The sequence below is a fragment of the Dermacentor andersoni genome, chromosome 9 (assembly GCF_023375885.2).
Source record: "Dermacentor andersoni chromosome 9, qqDerAnde1_hic_scaffold, whole genome shotgun sequence".
In the NCBI taxonomy this organism is placed as follows: domain Eukaryota; kingdom Metazoa; phylum Arthropoda; class Arachnida; order Ixodida; family Ixodidae; genus Dermacentor; species Dermacentor andersoni.
Genome location: NC_092822.1, coordinates 17,073,674 through 17,087,377, shown reverse-complemented (window position 1 = coordinate 17,087,377; position 13,704 = coordinate 17,073,674). Strand labels below are relative to the sequence as shown.

Below are 13,704 nucleotides of genomic sequence, written 5' to 3'. Positions count from 1 at the left end.
CAGTAGTGCATTGACTATCTCAACTGAGCTGAGTTCTTTAAGCGGCACTGCTTCAGGGAACTTTGTCGCTGGGCAGATCACAGTCAAAATGTGTCGGTACCCCGTGGCTGTTACCGGCAGAGGTCCCACTGTATCAATAACGAGCCGTCTAAAAGGCTCCGTAATGATAGGTACCAACTTCAACGGCGCCCTCGATTTGTCCCCTGGCTTGCCCACCCGCTGACAGGTGTCGCATGTCTTCACAAAGTGGTCTGCGTCCCGAAAACACCCTGGCCAATAGTACTCTTGCAAGAGACGGTCCTTAGTTTTCTTAACTCCTAGGTGTCCGGACCACGAACCCCCATGCGACAAGCGCAACAGATCCTGACGATAGCATTGAGGCACGATCAGCTGATCGAACTCCACTCCCCTGCGGTCTAGATACTTCCGGTACAGGACCCCACCTCTTTCCACAAAGCGAGCATTTTTCTTGGCGATACCTTCCTTGACAATGCAGCGTATGTTTTCTAGGCTGCCATCCTTCTTTTGCTCGGCTATCAAAGCCGACCGGCTGACTTTTAGCAACCTGTTAAGTCCGTCTGACGTAGGCGCGATGAGCAAATCTGGAGACAGCTCTTCTAACTTTCCCGTGTCGGGAATTTCCTCTCCAGTATCTGGTGCCTTTAACGCTACAGGCTCAAGTTTATCCCGTTCGGGCGTGCTCTGAATACCAGCTTGCTGCGCCTCTGACCCTTTCTCATCGTTCAACAACGTCGGCCCCGCAACTACCGCCTTTGCAGCGAGCTCCCGAACCTTCGATCTGGTTAAGGCCTGAACGCTAGCCTCACCAAACAAAAGCCCCTTCTCGCGCAGGAGGTGATCGGACCTGTTCGAAAATAGGTACGGGTACTGGGGGGGCAGCATAGATGACACTGCGGCCTCCGTCTCAAGTGCTCCGAAAGGTCCTTCAATAAGCACTTTTGCTACCGGCAGACACACGCTATGAGCTTCCACTGCTTGCTTGATCCATGCGCACTCGCCCGTGAACATATCGGGTTCTACGTAAGAGGGGTGAACTACATCCATTGTAGCTGCGGAATCGCGAAGCACTCGGCACTCTTTCCCGTTCACGAGGAGGTCTCGCATGTAAGGCTCGAGAAGCTTCATGTTCTCGTCAGTGCTGCATATAGACAAAAACACGACTTGTGTTTTTGTTTCTGGACACTGCGCCGAAAAGTGACCCGGCTTCTGGCACGTATAACAAACGCGCGCTTGCCTCGTCTCGAACCGCTTTCTGCGTTCGGCTTCGGTTGCCGCCGTCTCCTTACGTTCGGTCGGACTGCTTTCACTCGCATCCGAACTACGTGTGTCCCCCTTTGCTCTCATGGGTGTGAACTTCGGCCTCTCAAACTTGGAGCCAAATTCACCCTTTTGACCGTCCTTAGCTCCACGAGCCCGACGCGTCACAAACTCCTCGGCTAACTCAGCGGCTCTAGCCACCGTACTAACGTCTGGCCTATCCAAGACCCAGTACCGCACGTTCTCAGGTAACCGACTATAAAACTGTTCTAGCCCGAAACACTGCAGAACTTTCTCGTGGTCACCAAACGCTTTCTCTTCTTTGAGCCACTCCTGCATGTTTGACATTAGCCTGTAGGCAAACTCTGTATACGACTCACTTCTGCCTTTCTCATTTTCCCGGAACTTCCGACGGAACGCCTCCGCTGACAGCCTGTACTTTTTTAGCAGACTCGATTTCACTTTGTCGAAATCCTCTGCCTCCTCTCTCTCCAAGCGAGCGACTACGTCGGCCGCCTCGCCGGGTAACAAAGTGAGCAAGCGCTGTGGCCACGTTTCCCGAGAGAACCCCTGCTTCTCGCACGTTCGCTCAAAGTTAACCAGGAACAAACCAATGTCCTCTCCAAGCTTAAACGGCCGCATCAGGTCAGTCATTTTGAACAATACTCGTTCTCCTGCACCGTGTGCCTGACTTCCATTACGAGCGCGTTCCATCTCTAACTCGAGACGCTTCATTTCCAAAGCGTGTTGACGGTCGCGCTCTTCTTTTTCTTTCTCTTTTTGTTCTTTTAGTTCGCGCTCCTGTTTCTCTTTTTGCTCTTTAAGTTCACGCTCCCTCTCCTCAATGGTCTCAAGGCATTCCGACAGCTCGTCATCCTCAGCTTCTAACTCAAGAATAGCCCTTAGCAGTTCTGGTTTTCTGAGTTTGTCTGAGACATCCAGACCCAACTCTCTCGCAAGCTCCAGCAATTTCGGTTTGCGCAACGACTTCAAATCCATGGCTGCTCTGAATGCTGCTTTCTCTACTGCCTACTATTGTCTTGCCGCAAACTAACCCGGTAGCAACGACAACCACAATTACCAGCTCTGTTTCTAACACTAACAAAAGCCTGGCAAAACTCAGAAGAAGAAAGTCCCGCACTCACCAAACCTCGCAGCCAAGACTTCAGCGCAGTCGTTCCGCTGCAGGCAACCAGTCATCACACAGGGCTCGTTGCACTGCTCCCGGATGGTCGTTGTGCTGCTCAGCATACAGTCAACCGCATCTCTTCGCTGCTGGCCTCCGTTGTCGCGATCTCACCGCTGGCAACCAGATGTTGTAATCGCACCGCTGGCACGAGTTGTTGGGGTCTCGGTGCTGACGCCCGTTATTGCCAATGGGTCGCAAGCCCCAAGGGTAGCGTTGGCCTGGCGGCCTGGGGCACTGGAAACATCCGAAGGTCCCGGCAAAGCAAGAGAAGATTGGTAACAGAACAACTTGTTTATTCTAACATAGCAAAAGAGCGGCCGGTCAGGTCGACCGAAGTGGAGAGACGGGAGAGCACGTAACTCAACAGTACAAATCGGAGCCTCTCTCCTGGCGTCCGGGGGCAGCGGCTCTTATACTCTCGGCGTCGCGGTCCAAAAAGGGAAGGTCACGGGATGAAGGTCACGGGATGAATGAAGGTCACGGGACGGCGGAGCATGAGCCCACGACGGCGCGCACGGTCGAGCCGAGAGACCTGCTGAACCGAGTGTAGTGACGCATCGCCAACCCTCACACACGACGGCGCGAACGGTTGAGCCGAGAGACCTCCAGGCTCCTCATTCGGGGAACTCCGCTCCCCGGCTGCCGCGCTTTGACAAGCGTGGGCACACACACACACACGCACACACGAAGACACGTGGCACTGAAACACGCCTGGACACGCTTGGCGGGTAGGCGTTGCGGCGGCGTTGAACGGGCCAAAATGTCCGCCGCTTTGAACAAAGCCCCGGCGTCCGTTGCATCCGCGCCGGCAATACCGCGCGTTGTAGGCGAAACGTAACACGGCATAGCCTGAAAACCTTCGCTCAACTTGGCCGATACACCGTGGATGTATACCGTTAACGTCTCGCGTCTAACGGCGTCTTTTCGGCGACTCCCCGCATCGCAAATGCCACAGCTCCGTGGCGGGCAAAGGTGCCGAGGGTTAATTAGGCTCTCGCCTCGACAACGCTCCCCAGGGAAGGTGCGCGTGCCCTATAGAACAACACAGCTCGGGCCGCTGTCGCACGGCACATCGCCGCGGCGGCGGCGACCTTTGCAAGCATCGCCGTCGGCGCGGCATTGAAAAGGAAGGAAGTAGCGACGCGACCCATACTATAAAAGCCGCCACTGCGGTCTGAACCCCGGTGAATCTTTGATGAAACCCCGGGCGGGGCCGGCGCGTACTGTGTGGCTCCCCGGGCTCTCGTCGCTCATCTCGGCGGCGAGCGCCCCCCCCGAACTGCAGCAGCCCCCATCAGCTGCAGCTGCCCGGGCCGGCGCTTTTCTTTTTAAAGGTCGCGCGCGCGAGACGGCGCCCCCGCCGGCCCAGTGCGAGGCGGCGAACGCGATCATGAAGCCGATTCCGTTTCTCGGCCGGTTTGCGGGACCCCCTCTTCCCCTTTGGGGATAGCGCAGTCTCGTGTGTAGCGTTCGTTCCTTCGGGGGCTGCGGGAAAAGTTGGATGTCGCCGCTGAAGATCATCTGGAAGGGTGAGCTGTACACCGATTTGCGTGCGAGGCGGCTCGTTGGCATGTCCTCAAGGGGAGGGGGCATTGTTATGCGGTAGCGATGGGAGTGGGCGACGCTAATGTACCGTTGCACCTTTTGGCAGTGTCAGCCGTTAACAGTTCATCCAGTCTTTGCCGCATTCTGGAATGCCGGCGCATAGCGCAAATAATACGAGGACACGATAAGAGCACGCACGTGTGCACGTGAGCACCGTACGTGTCTGTGTCTTCCTGTGTTTTTCTCGTACCCTCGCCTCGTATGCGTTACAAATAACATTGCAAGAGGGTGTACAGGCAACCCTGTATTGCAACGCTAGTTTCCTCATCCGTTCATCGGGCTTGCCTATGGAGTTATCGAGGTGACATTTTCCATATAGTGAGTATATAGACCCAGTGCACATACTATAGCGAAACTCTTTACGGGTGCTTTGGAAAAATCCTAAAGCCCGTAATTAACACAGCTGCATGGAAAACTAGTGTCGCACTTAACATGCCTCGCGGTTCTTTGACTTCGCTGTCAGTTCACACCATATTGGTGCACGCCAAGTTAGATTTGAACCTGTCAAAATTTTTGCGTCTCGGTTTACCTCCTACGGTGTCGGCTCCTTTCGGTACATGCAGCCCGATGTTTTGTTGATGCTTCGCGCGGCAGACTTTCACCTCGTGTTCGTGTTGCGTTACCGGCTTCGAAGGTGCGGGGCAGGCTTTTGCAGTACATGTGCTGTAGATGGTTGTACAGGCGCGTTCGATGCTTCGCTACCGTATCAGCTCTGAATCTATGCGCACAACTCAGAAATTGCTCGTACAACAGCCAAAGTTGGCGGAGCCCTCAATCCGAAGATAAAAATTGGGAGGACGCTTAAGCTTCGCCTTTAAGAGTAGAACGCGATAGTATTCAAAGATCCCAGGGTGCTTCTCACGCTTCCCGGCAACGGCAGCTTATGTAACCGTAAAGTTGGTAAAGCGAACGCTGTGCACGAAGGCGAGCTTTCTTGTAGAAACACGGCTTCTTGGGTGGACCGCGATACGGTGGAGGCGAGCGCCATCTGGAGGTGTTGCAAGGAACCGAGCGCGCCTCCTTATGGCCTTTGATATTTGAAATCTCGGAGGCCATGCCCGCTCTATGAATTTTAGAAACGCTGGAAAAGGGGTTTGTGTATGAGTTTCCGCGTAACAGAATTATGTTTTCTCGTATATTCAGATTACAGTCCGACGCTATCATGTCTGCAGGTTGTGTATAAGTCGTACTCTACTGTTTCTTTCACGTATTTTACTTTGACAAATTCAATTAGTTCAGTGACTTCTTCGCGCTACGTAGAGGGCCTGCGTGGTTAAGTATGCGTGGTGCGGAATGATATTTATTGAAACGATGGTCAACACTGGACGCGGGACGCCGACGCAGGATTCTCGGGCCCTTAACGCTGCCGCTTTGAAAGATTCTGTAGCAGCACGCGTTGAAGAGAGCGCGAGCAACATCGCATTTTAGTCGCGCTACGCTCGTACGCACACACGCTTTTTTTACTCTGTTGGCCAGTCATGGCCGGACCGCACTCCGTCGACGTCTCTCATCGACCGCAAGTGTAGCGACGCAATCGCGTTCCTCGTGTCTGGATGTGACAGCGGAGGATGGGTGGGGCAAAAGGAAACGCGGGGAAAGCGTAGCGAACGAGGGCTCGCTGCGTGTACGAACCGGCGGCTAATGGTCGCGCGCCGGCCGCGCAGACCCGCGGTCCTGCAGAGCGGGCGCGCGCCGCTGTTCCGACCGCGTAATGGCACGAGCCCTTGATTGCTACATCGCGACTGTGGTTGTTCCGTCTCCGAAAGCCGCGTTTCTGGACCAAGTGCCTTTCTTTTCCTCCGTGTCCTGCAGCGCGAGATTGCGGCCGATTCCCGTTCCCATTCAGTCGGATGACGTCGTTAGTCTGCATACTGTGCCGTGCAGCGGACGCCGCGGTCGCACTGCGTCTGCGGATAACTGGAGCACAAAACCTATACGCCGTGCTGAGCTACGGTGGAAGCGTCGTGGCTCGCAAGCCTTGCCGGAGAACACGAACAGCGGAGACTGCGAGACGATCCCAATTGCGCATTATCACTCGTCTTTCTCTGTCCGCCTTGTCCTTGGTATTACCGTGTGCCGTCTGCTAGAAATAACGGGTGCAGGTGTACGTACAGTAACGTATCTGCATACTCTAGTTTGCGTCGTCTGCTTTCGACGGGGACAAAAGCGGATGATGCTTCAAGATATATTACGTGGATTTCGGCCTGTTTAGTGCAATAATCGTGACATCTCGTATAGCTTGTGACAGAGGATGTTCGTGGTTGTTTGTGGATGTATTTGCAGATATGTAGAGCTAAGTAAGCACACCTACGATTTACGGCGTCTGCAGTCTTCTGCTTACCTCCTTTTTTTTTTTTTTTTTACCCTATTACGTGCCGTTGCATATCACGTATGTGGAAAACTTCGAATGGCGTTTCGAATATCGGATCAGTCGCGCATTTATCACCTTCTTCCATCGAAGTCTTCTCATTTAAGTTTTCTGATTTGTACTGTGCCGTTCAGTCCGTGTCCCTGTATATCGCACGGCGACATCACTGTCGGAGCACTACTTCTTTGTGCGGAGTGATGGATACCCCTGAGCGCAGCTCCTACCATTTAAGGAAATAACTCTCTTTTTCCCTCCTCCATGCACCCTGTACTTTCCCCAATGCTGCGTAAATGCTACGAGACAGCGCCAATCTAAGTTTAAGCTTGGGAAACGCATTGCAGGGAAGCCTCCTCACCAGCCTGGTTTCCTCCGCGATTTAAACGGGGCTGTCTTTTCGGTGGTCGCGCGCGCCTTTTTGTGTCGCGAAAGAGAGAAACTCCGTGAGCAGAATTCCGAGGCCCCGTTTGTTTTCCCGCGTCCTTCAATGACCATCGGCTGCTGTCCGAACCGTCTCTTCCCGGAACGAATTGCCATGCGACTGCTGTATATATATACTGGTATCGTCGTGCTCCCTCCCCTTCTGTGCTACGGCGTGCCGTAGCTGTACTGCAGTAGCTGTTTCGCGACGGGATCTGCTTCGCGCTGTCGTTTCACATTTGTATGTCACTTTGGCTTTGATGTTCTCTATTCCTTCCGAGTTCCTTCGGCGTCTTTTCCACTGAACCTGAAGGAAGTCCGGCACTTTCTGGCTTCACTGTCCTGCTTTTTTTTTTTTTTTTCACGTTCTTAATACAAATTCCTTTCGATCTCATTCTCTTCCTCTTTTTGGCTGTGGTGGTGTCATCGTTCCGTATATGCGATTTTGGCGGACCATTCTTCGGAAGAACGGCCCGCTTTTATTTGTTGCGGTCACGTCTTCTCTGCCGAGTATGATCGAGCCCGCGAACACGGACGCACTCCTATTGTACATAACGGTGTTCTATGAGCATTGCGACACGCATTGTCGAAGCACCCTTTGATTTTTTTTTGCCGGCTATCGCTATTTGTTTTATTGAGACGCGTTTTCGAGATTTATCCGCCAATTCGCGCGATGATCGCGCTAGTCCAGTGATCACGACCACTTGCATTCAAATGTTGTTTTTTATTTCGATAACATGCGATAGTACAACAAAGGGGAACATAAGAATTTTTATATCGCGCTTATGCCAAGTTAAATCTGAGAGAGTGATTGTGTAGAGGTAAAGGTGCTGCAGTCAAACCTCGTTATAACGAAACGGGATATAACTAAATAATCGCTGTTACGACGTAAGTGAAATTGCCCATGAAATCCCCGTAGAAATTACTAGTGCAGCACAAGCAATTATGAATATAACGAAGCTACTCTGGCTCCGAGTTTAAGTTTATTGTAACGAGGTTTTGTCTTATGCAACCCTTTGTAGAACATGGCTCAGCGCCTTTAGTTACTCTTGCGCAGATGTATCAACGCAGCATCTATACCCCCCGTTGCTCTCTTTTGTACACGCTTCGCGCTAAGCGCGTCGTGTTTTCGGTACGTTCTCATGTCTCTCGAGTATCCTGTCAGCACCACGATTCAGCTGACTGCTCGATCAAGAGCTACGATGCGCGTGTTTTGAGTAACTGTTTCCGCGAACGTTGCGTATTGCGCGCATCGGCAAAAGTGTTCCAAGCTCTAGACCAGTTTGTAGCGTATATACTGACCGATTCCGCACACGCCGTACATATATGCGGGGGAACTGCGCATAAATACTTGCGCAGTACCTCTTGGAGTTCTGTATGAATGCATCCGTTGATCAGTCCATTTGACGTGCACATATGCACCGCGACGTCGTCATATAAACCGTTGCCGCCGCCGCTGCTGCTGCTACTGCTGTTGCTGCCTCCGCTGTTGCCACAAGATGCGTATTCTCGCACTCGCGAGTGGTGAAAAACGAATTGCAGTTGAGGGGCGGGTTTGTGTGCGTGTAGACGGGAGAACATAGCGAGAGTATTATAATGTGACTGAGTGCGTGTGTGTGTGTGTGCGACCGACGCCAGGCCATGCTGGAGTTCCCGGCGTACAAGGACCGTTCCAGGCGGCGAATGTCGCTCCCCGTGGGTCGGTACCTGGACAGCCGCCGCTCCAGCGCCGTCTCCACCTGCTCCTCCTGTGAGTGTGTAATTAATCGGGCTTAGTGCTTGGACTGCGCGTGTACGCATAGCCAGGCATTGTCTGTCCTGTCCTCCTCGCACCCCGCTTTGTCCGCCCTCCTCGTGGGCGTCGACTCTTGAACTTCTAAACCTTTTGAAAATTAAACCGCCAGTGATGTGCTCGTAGAAAAAGAAAAGAGAGAAAAATAATTCCGTTCCGATTTAAGCGATATGTATGGGGCAACACATCTGAGTAGTTTAATTATTGTTCTGTTTTATGCTAAAGTTTAGAATGACGCGAATTGACACTTCTCCAAATTTTACACTAATTTGTGCGAAATCGTTTTGTCGCCACCGAAAACGAAACACGCCCGGAAGTGCTGTCGGTGTCATAAGCTAGCAGATTGTTGCGTCCTAGAATATGGTGATTGCTGCATGCTGAAAAGTACAACAAAGCTCCGTTGTAGCATACGATTTTGTCCTGCCGCTTGCTTTGATTCGAAGCAACTGGTGCACAAAAACCGGTCCGACACCACGCTTGCGTCATACAGAACTCTAACTTTATTTATTTATTTAATTAGTTAACTATATTTATTTATTGAGTTCGCTGGTTAGTTGATAATTGAAAACGTTGGCAACTTTCCTTGCTAAGCTTTTTAGAACATTTGATTGTAACATGAATGGACACAAACGACACGAGAAGGTGATCACATAACACACACACGCACACTGACGTGCATTCAACGTCGACGTGCATGTTTGGCTCGATGAGCAGTGTAGTGCACGTGACGAGACACAGTGTGCACATAATGTACTGCCAAAATACGACGGGCACATTTTGTCCTACAACGTTGGCTCGCTAAGATACGGACTAGTTTCGCTGATGGCACGCTCCATTAACGAGAGTCAATCCGACGGAGCGAAACTGGCCGCCGCCGCGACAATGTTCTGAATCGATTCCATGGCACATCCAAGCGACCTTCTCCAACGATCCTACACGCACGCCGTTTCGCGGCTGAAGGCGCACGTTCGATTCTGAAATCACGTCACGGAGGCTACAATGGCCGGAAACAGTCCTGTATCTGGAAGATGTGCCTGCCTCGAAGCGGAGCGGACGCTCTCGAGTTGCACCGCGGTCGTGCTATCGTGATATATATATAGCACGCAGCAGGCGCGGTGTCGCCTGTGCACCCACCGGACGGACGCGTGGGCGCGCTCGGTGTCAACCCGACACGGTGACTTCCTTCCTGCGGCTAGACTGGACGGCGCTGACGAACCAAGGAACAATAGGAGCGGGCAGTGCGAAATGGAGGAGGGGGGGGGGGGGGGGGGGAGGGGGCTACACTGATCGCGTGCTCTATTTCGCCGCGTTCGTCGCCTGGGAGGTCCTCGCGCTCTGCGTTCGCACGGTGTCCCTTCTTTAGTCTCCGTCTCGGAATCCGTCGCGCCGGGAAAGATCTCCTTGGGCATATGACCGTCGCCCCGTATTTGCGTCGATGTGGAAAGAGATATACGTTGTGCGGAGGCGCGTAACGGAAAGCGACATTTTCCGGTTGTCCATGGCTGTCTAGACAGGTCCTCTGGTTGTCCCGCCTTCCACGTGGTGAGCCCAGCCTCGTTAGCTTTAGTCCGCGTACCTGCGTCTGTCCAAAGAATCGACCGGTGGCCCATGCGATTTTCTCAACGTCGCGTGTACTACCACCCGTGTCGCGACTGTGATCACTTGTGTGGTACCCTCCCCCCTCTCCCCCTTTCCTGCTCGTTCAAACTTTCCGTGTGCGACGGCCGCTGTCCTGACGTCCTCTCCACGTGCGAGCGAGTTAATAAGAATGTCATCGTGTAGCTCTGTATAGCGTAAGCATTGCTGAGGAAAACCCTTCACTCGCAGGTTGTCGCCCGCAGACTGTCGTCTCGACATCGGCCTTTTGTGCCAGTCTCAGTATTTTCGACATTCGCCACCCGGCGCTTCGGTCGACTCCGCAACTTCCAACTGAGGTCGCATTTCGGGTTGTAGTATAGCGTAAACGTTTCACAAGTGTATACTGCACTTTTTAAGTGTAGGCAGAGAGACCCCGTTCTTGGGCAGCTCTGAAAATCAGTCGCGGGCGCATCCGGACAGCTAGTTGCCTTTGTTGGCTTCGGCACAGATAACGGTCGTATAACAAGCTTTCTCTAAGTGCTGACACGAGTATCCTGCTAGCCCACACTTGGACTGACACGTCTAGCCTTTCCGACAGGCGGGACTGCCAGTCTCTGTCGCGATCATTCGTGACGTACACCCTCCTCGCCTTCCGGGAAACGGTTCCATTACCGCGAAGCTTCCCACTGTCCAAGCATCTCGCCGTAACTGTCAGTTCTTTGAGGCCTTAACTGAAGACGCGCGTTGCGTGCCCCGAGAAACGTTACGGTCATCCAACTAGCGCGTTCGGGTATGCTAACGTCGAGAGTCGTGCCAGAACCACGGACCGGGAACCAGTGTCGTTGCACGGTGTAGCGCTGGCCCGAGACCGCCGACGTTTAAGCACCGCGTTCGCCTCAGGACCGTCGCCGTGTGCCTCTCTCTCTCGCTTCGCCCTCGCGCGCGCCGGCTGGCCCGCAGTCCGAACTGGGAACATCTATTTCGAGAAGAAGTGCGCCCGCGGCCAAAACTCTCTCGGCGCACTGCGCGCAGCGTCTGCGTGTGGAACGCGCGTGTAACTTAGCTGCAGTGTCGCCGACGTAAGCGAGTTGTGTGACGAAGCTTAGGTTGCGGGACTTGTGTGTCACCTTTTGAGCGGCTCTCCTGTTTTGCTTCTGTTTCCCTCTTGTTCTTGAACTCGGCCGTCTTTTTCCAGTGTTGGCGGTCCGTTTCGTTCATCGGCCTCGGCGTTTCTGACTGAATCGGTAAAGGCCGCGTGACATAGGTACGTACCGGAGTGTGGCGCGCTGGTTCCATACTTGTGCGTGCACCTTGAGTATTTTATTCAGGTTGCTTCACCTCAAATGCTTTATTTTTTATTTTTTTAGTACCCCAGTACCCCTTAATTTGTTCAAAGGGTTAGTATCCACTGCTCGGACTTTCTGTACTTTTCCAACCGTATCGTATCAATTTCCCAACGTCGTAAGGCTCCAGCGTCCAAATTTTTGTGAGACAATGCTTGCATCCCGGATGCTCATTTGGAGGAGCGTCCGTTCTGCGAGTGAGCGATCGTTTTGGCGATTTTCGTATTTGTTTGCTTCATCCTCGTACTAACTGCACGTTAAAAGTATCGTCCAAGTAACCAACCTCTTTTTTCCAACATTTATTCTCTGATCAAGCAATTTGCTCAACTCGCTATTTAGCACATCTACTGGGTTAAATTCTTCGCACGCTCCTCAGTAATTCAACTTAATTTTTTTTATATCTTGTGCGAATAAGCCTGGTTTTTAAGCATCCTTAAATCCGCTAGCTGTATCTATACTTTGTTTTCTCTTGCAATCTCGGCCGAGTCTGCATCTGTCCGCTTAGTACGTTTAAGCTGAGTCTGTTGCTCGCACCTTTCTCTCGCATACCCTGCCCGCTGAGCCTTGCTGGTTTTGGTTTTATCGTCTCTGGCTTGGCTGCGTAATTGTCTTTCGCGTGCGGTCCCGTGGTCTCGGTGCTTTAGTTTTCGCCGAGTCCACTTCTTGTTCGTGTCCACACAACCGGAACGCGTTCATCCTTGGCGGGTCCGCATGCCCCGCAGTTCTGCCGCGCGTTAAGCGACAGCCTCCGCATTTCCAAAGTGATATTCCTATCTCCCGCTATTCCCCGACCAGCCCTTGTTTGTCCGCCATTCTGTTGGGATGTACGCCTTCATAACTCTTTATTTTCTTGATTTCCACTTTTAGTTGCGTGCGTAGCGGAGTGAGTAACGGTCCGTGTGTGAAGGAGGCGTTATAAGCGAGGCCTCAATACCTGTGGCCTTTCAGGAAGAGCCTGTCTGGAAAGGGGCTGGTCGAGAAAGAAGGTAACGTCTTGGTGATTGCAGTTAAACAAGGTTAATATGACTCCAAGCCCTTCGTTATAACGTCTCGTAAGCTTGGGAAGTTATTTTCGGTTTATACGTATCCCTTCGTAGCTCCTTACAGCTTGTAAGTTAAAATTTGGTAAATTGAGCTTGCCTGGGAACGCTGCAACGGTTGACCTATTGCCGTTGTATCGCGCGTCTCTTTGTTGTAGTTGTGGGACGCGTAAAGTTCAGGTTAACACCAATTACGTTGAAGTTTCTCACCTCAATTTACGATTTCGTCCTCGCCCTTCATAAGTAGCGTTGACTACTTGAAGGGGCTCTGCAGCAGCGTGTCGGGCAGCGTTTGGCTTCACCACCACGCGTGTACGCTTTCGCTAGTTCTTTTTTTTTTTTTTTCGAGAACCGCAGCAGCACCCGCAAGATACTCTAAACCTCGTTTCAGTACATCACAGTTAACCGAAGATAGCGTTTCGACTCGGCATGGCTAGTGCTAGCGAAGCTGTGGAAGGGGAGGTGAAGGAGACGACTCTGTCGTCATCGCCGCATGTCCAGAGACGCCGGGTGCTTCGCATCAACGCGTTCAAGAACCGCGGCAAGTCCGGTGAGTGCTTCGGCGAGCGCTGCAGCTCCGCGAGCGCATGCTAAAAGGAACGCTGTGTTCCTTCTGAGTTTCTGTTCAGCTCCTGCCGAGTCTGAAGCTACATTAGATAAAACTGGGTGCCGTGTAAAGCGGTCTCGATTGGGTATTAATGAGAAGTCTATGGTGTCTTGTCTACAGAAACCCGCGAGTTGAATCGAAATCAACGATCAGCGTAAAGGAGAGCGCCAGCTCCACAAGCCCATACTAAAATGTACTTTGCTTCCGTTTGAATTTCTACTGACCTCCTACAGAGTCTGAAGGTGCAATATGGGGTCTTGTATAAGGTCGGCGTGATTAGGTATTTATGACATGTTTGTGGTTTCTTGTCGATAGAAACCCGTCCATTCAACCGGAATAAATTATGAGTAGACGGCAAAGCACCATCACTGCAACTCAAGGGAGCCTTACGAAAAATCGACTTAACGTTGTTTTTGAGTTTTTATTGAGCTCCTCTGGACTCAGAAGTAGCCCTTTTGAAACCCTGGGCTTTATAAAATCTTATTGA

At 52.2% G+C, this 13,704-nt stretch overlaps 1 protein-coding gene across 10 annotated transcripts in view; it reads left to right on the top strand.

The window, feature by feature from the left end:
• Positions 1-13,704, top strand: part of LOC126527122 (adenosylhomocysteinase-like 1) — a 270,192-nt gene that overhangs the window by 210,859 nt on the left and 45,629 nt on the right. For 2 of the 10 annotated variants that reach the window (XM_050174872.3, XM_050174869.3), the window contains exon 2: positions 8,496-8,607. The exons of 7 other annotated variants lie outside the window; for them this stretch is intronic. In XM_050174872.3, the coding sequence (XP_050030829.1) occupies positions 8,496-8,607 (112 nt within the window). Of the gene's footprint in view, positions 1-8,495; positions 8,608-12,444; positions 13,161-13,704 lie in introns of those variants that run through there. One more of the 10 variants, XM_050174873.3, reaches the window with a different exon arrangement.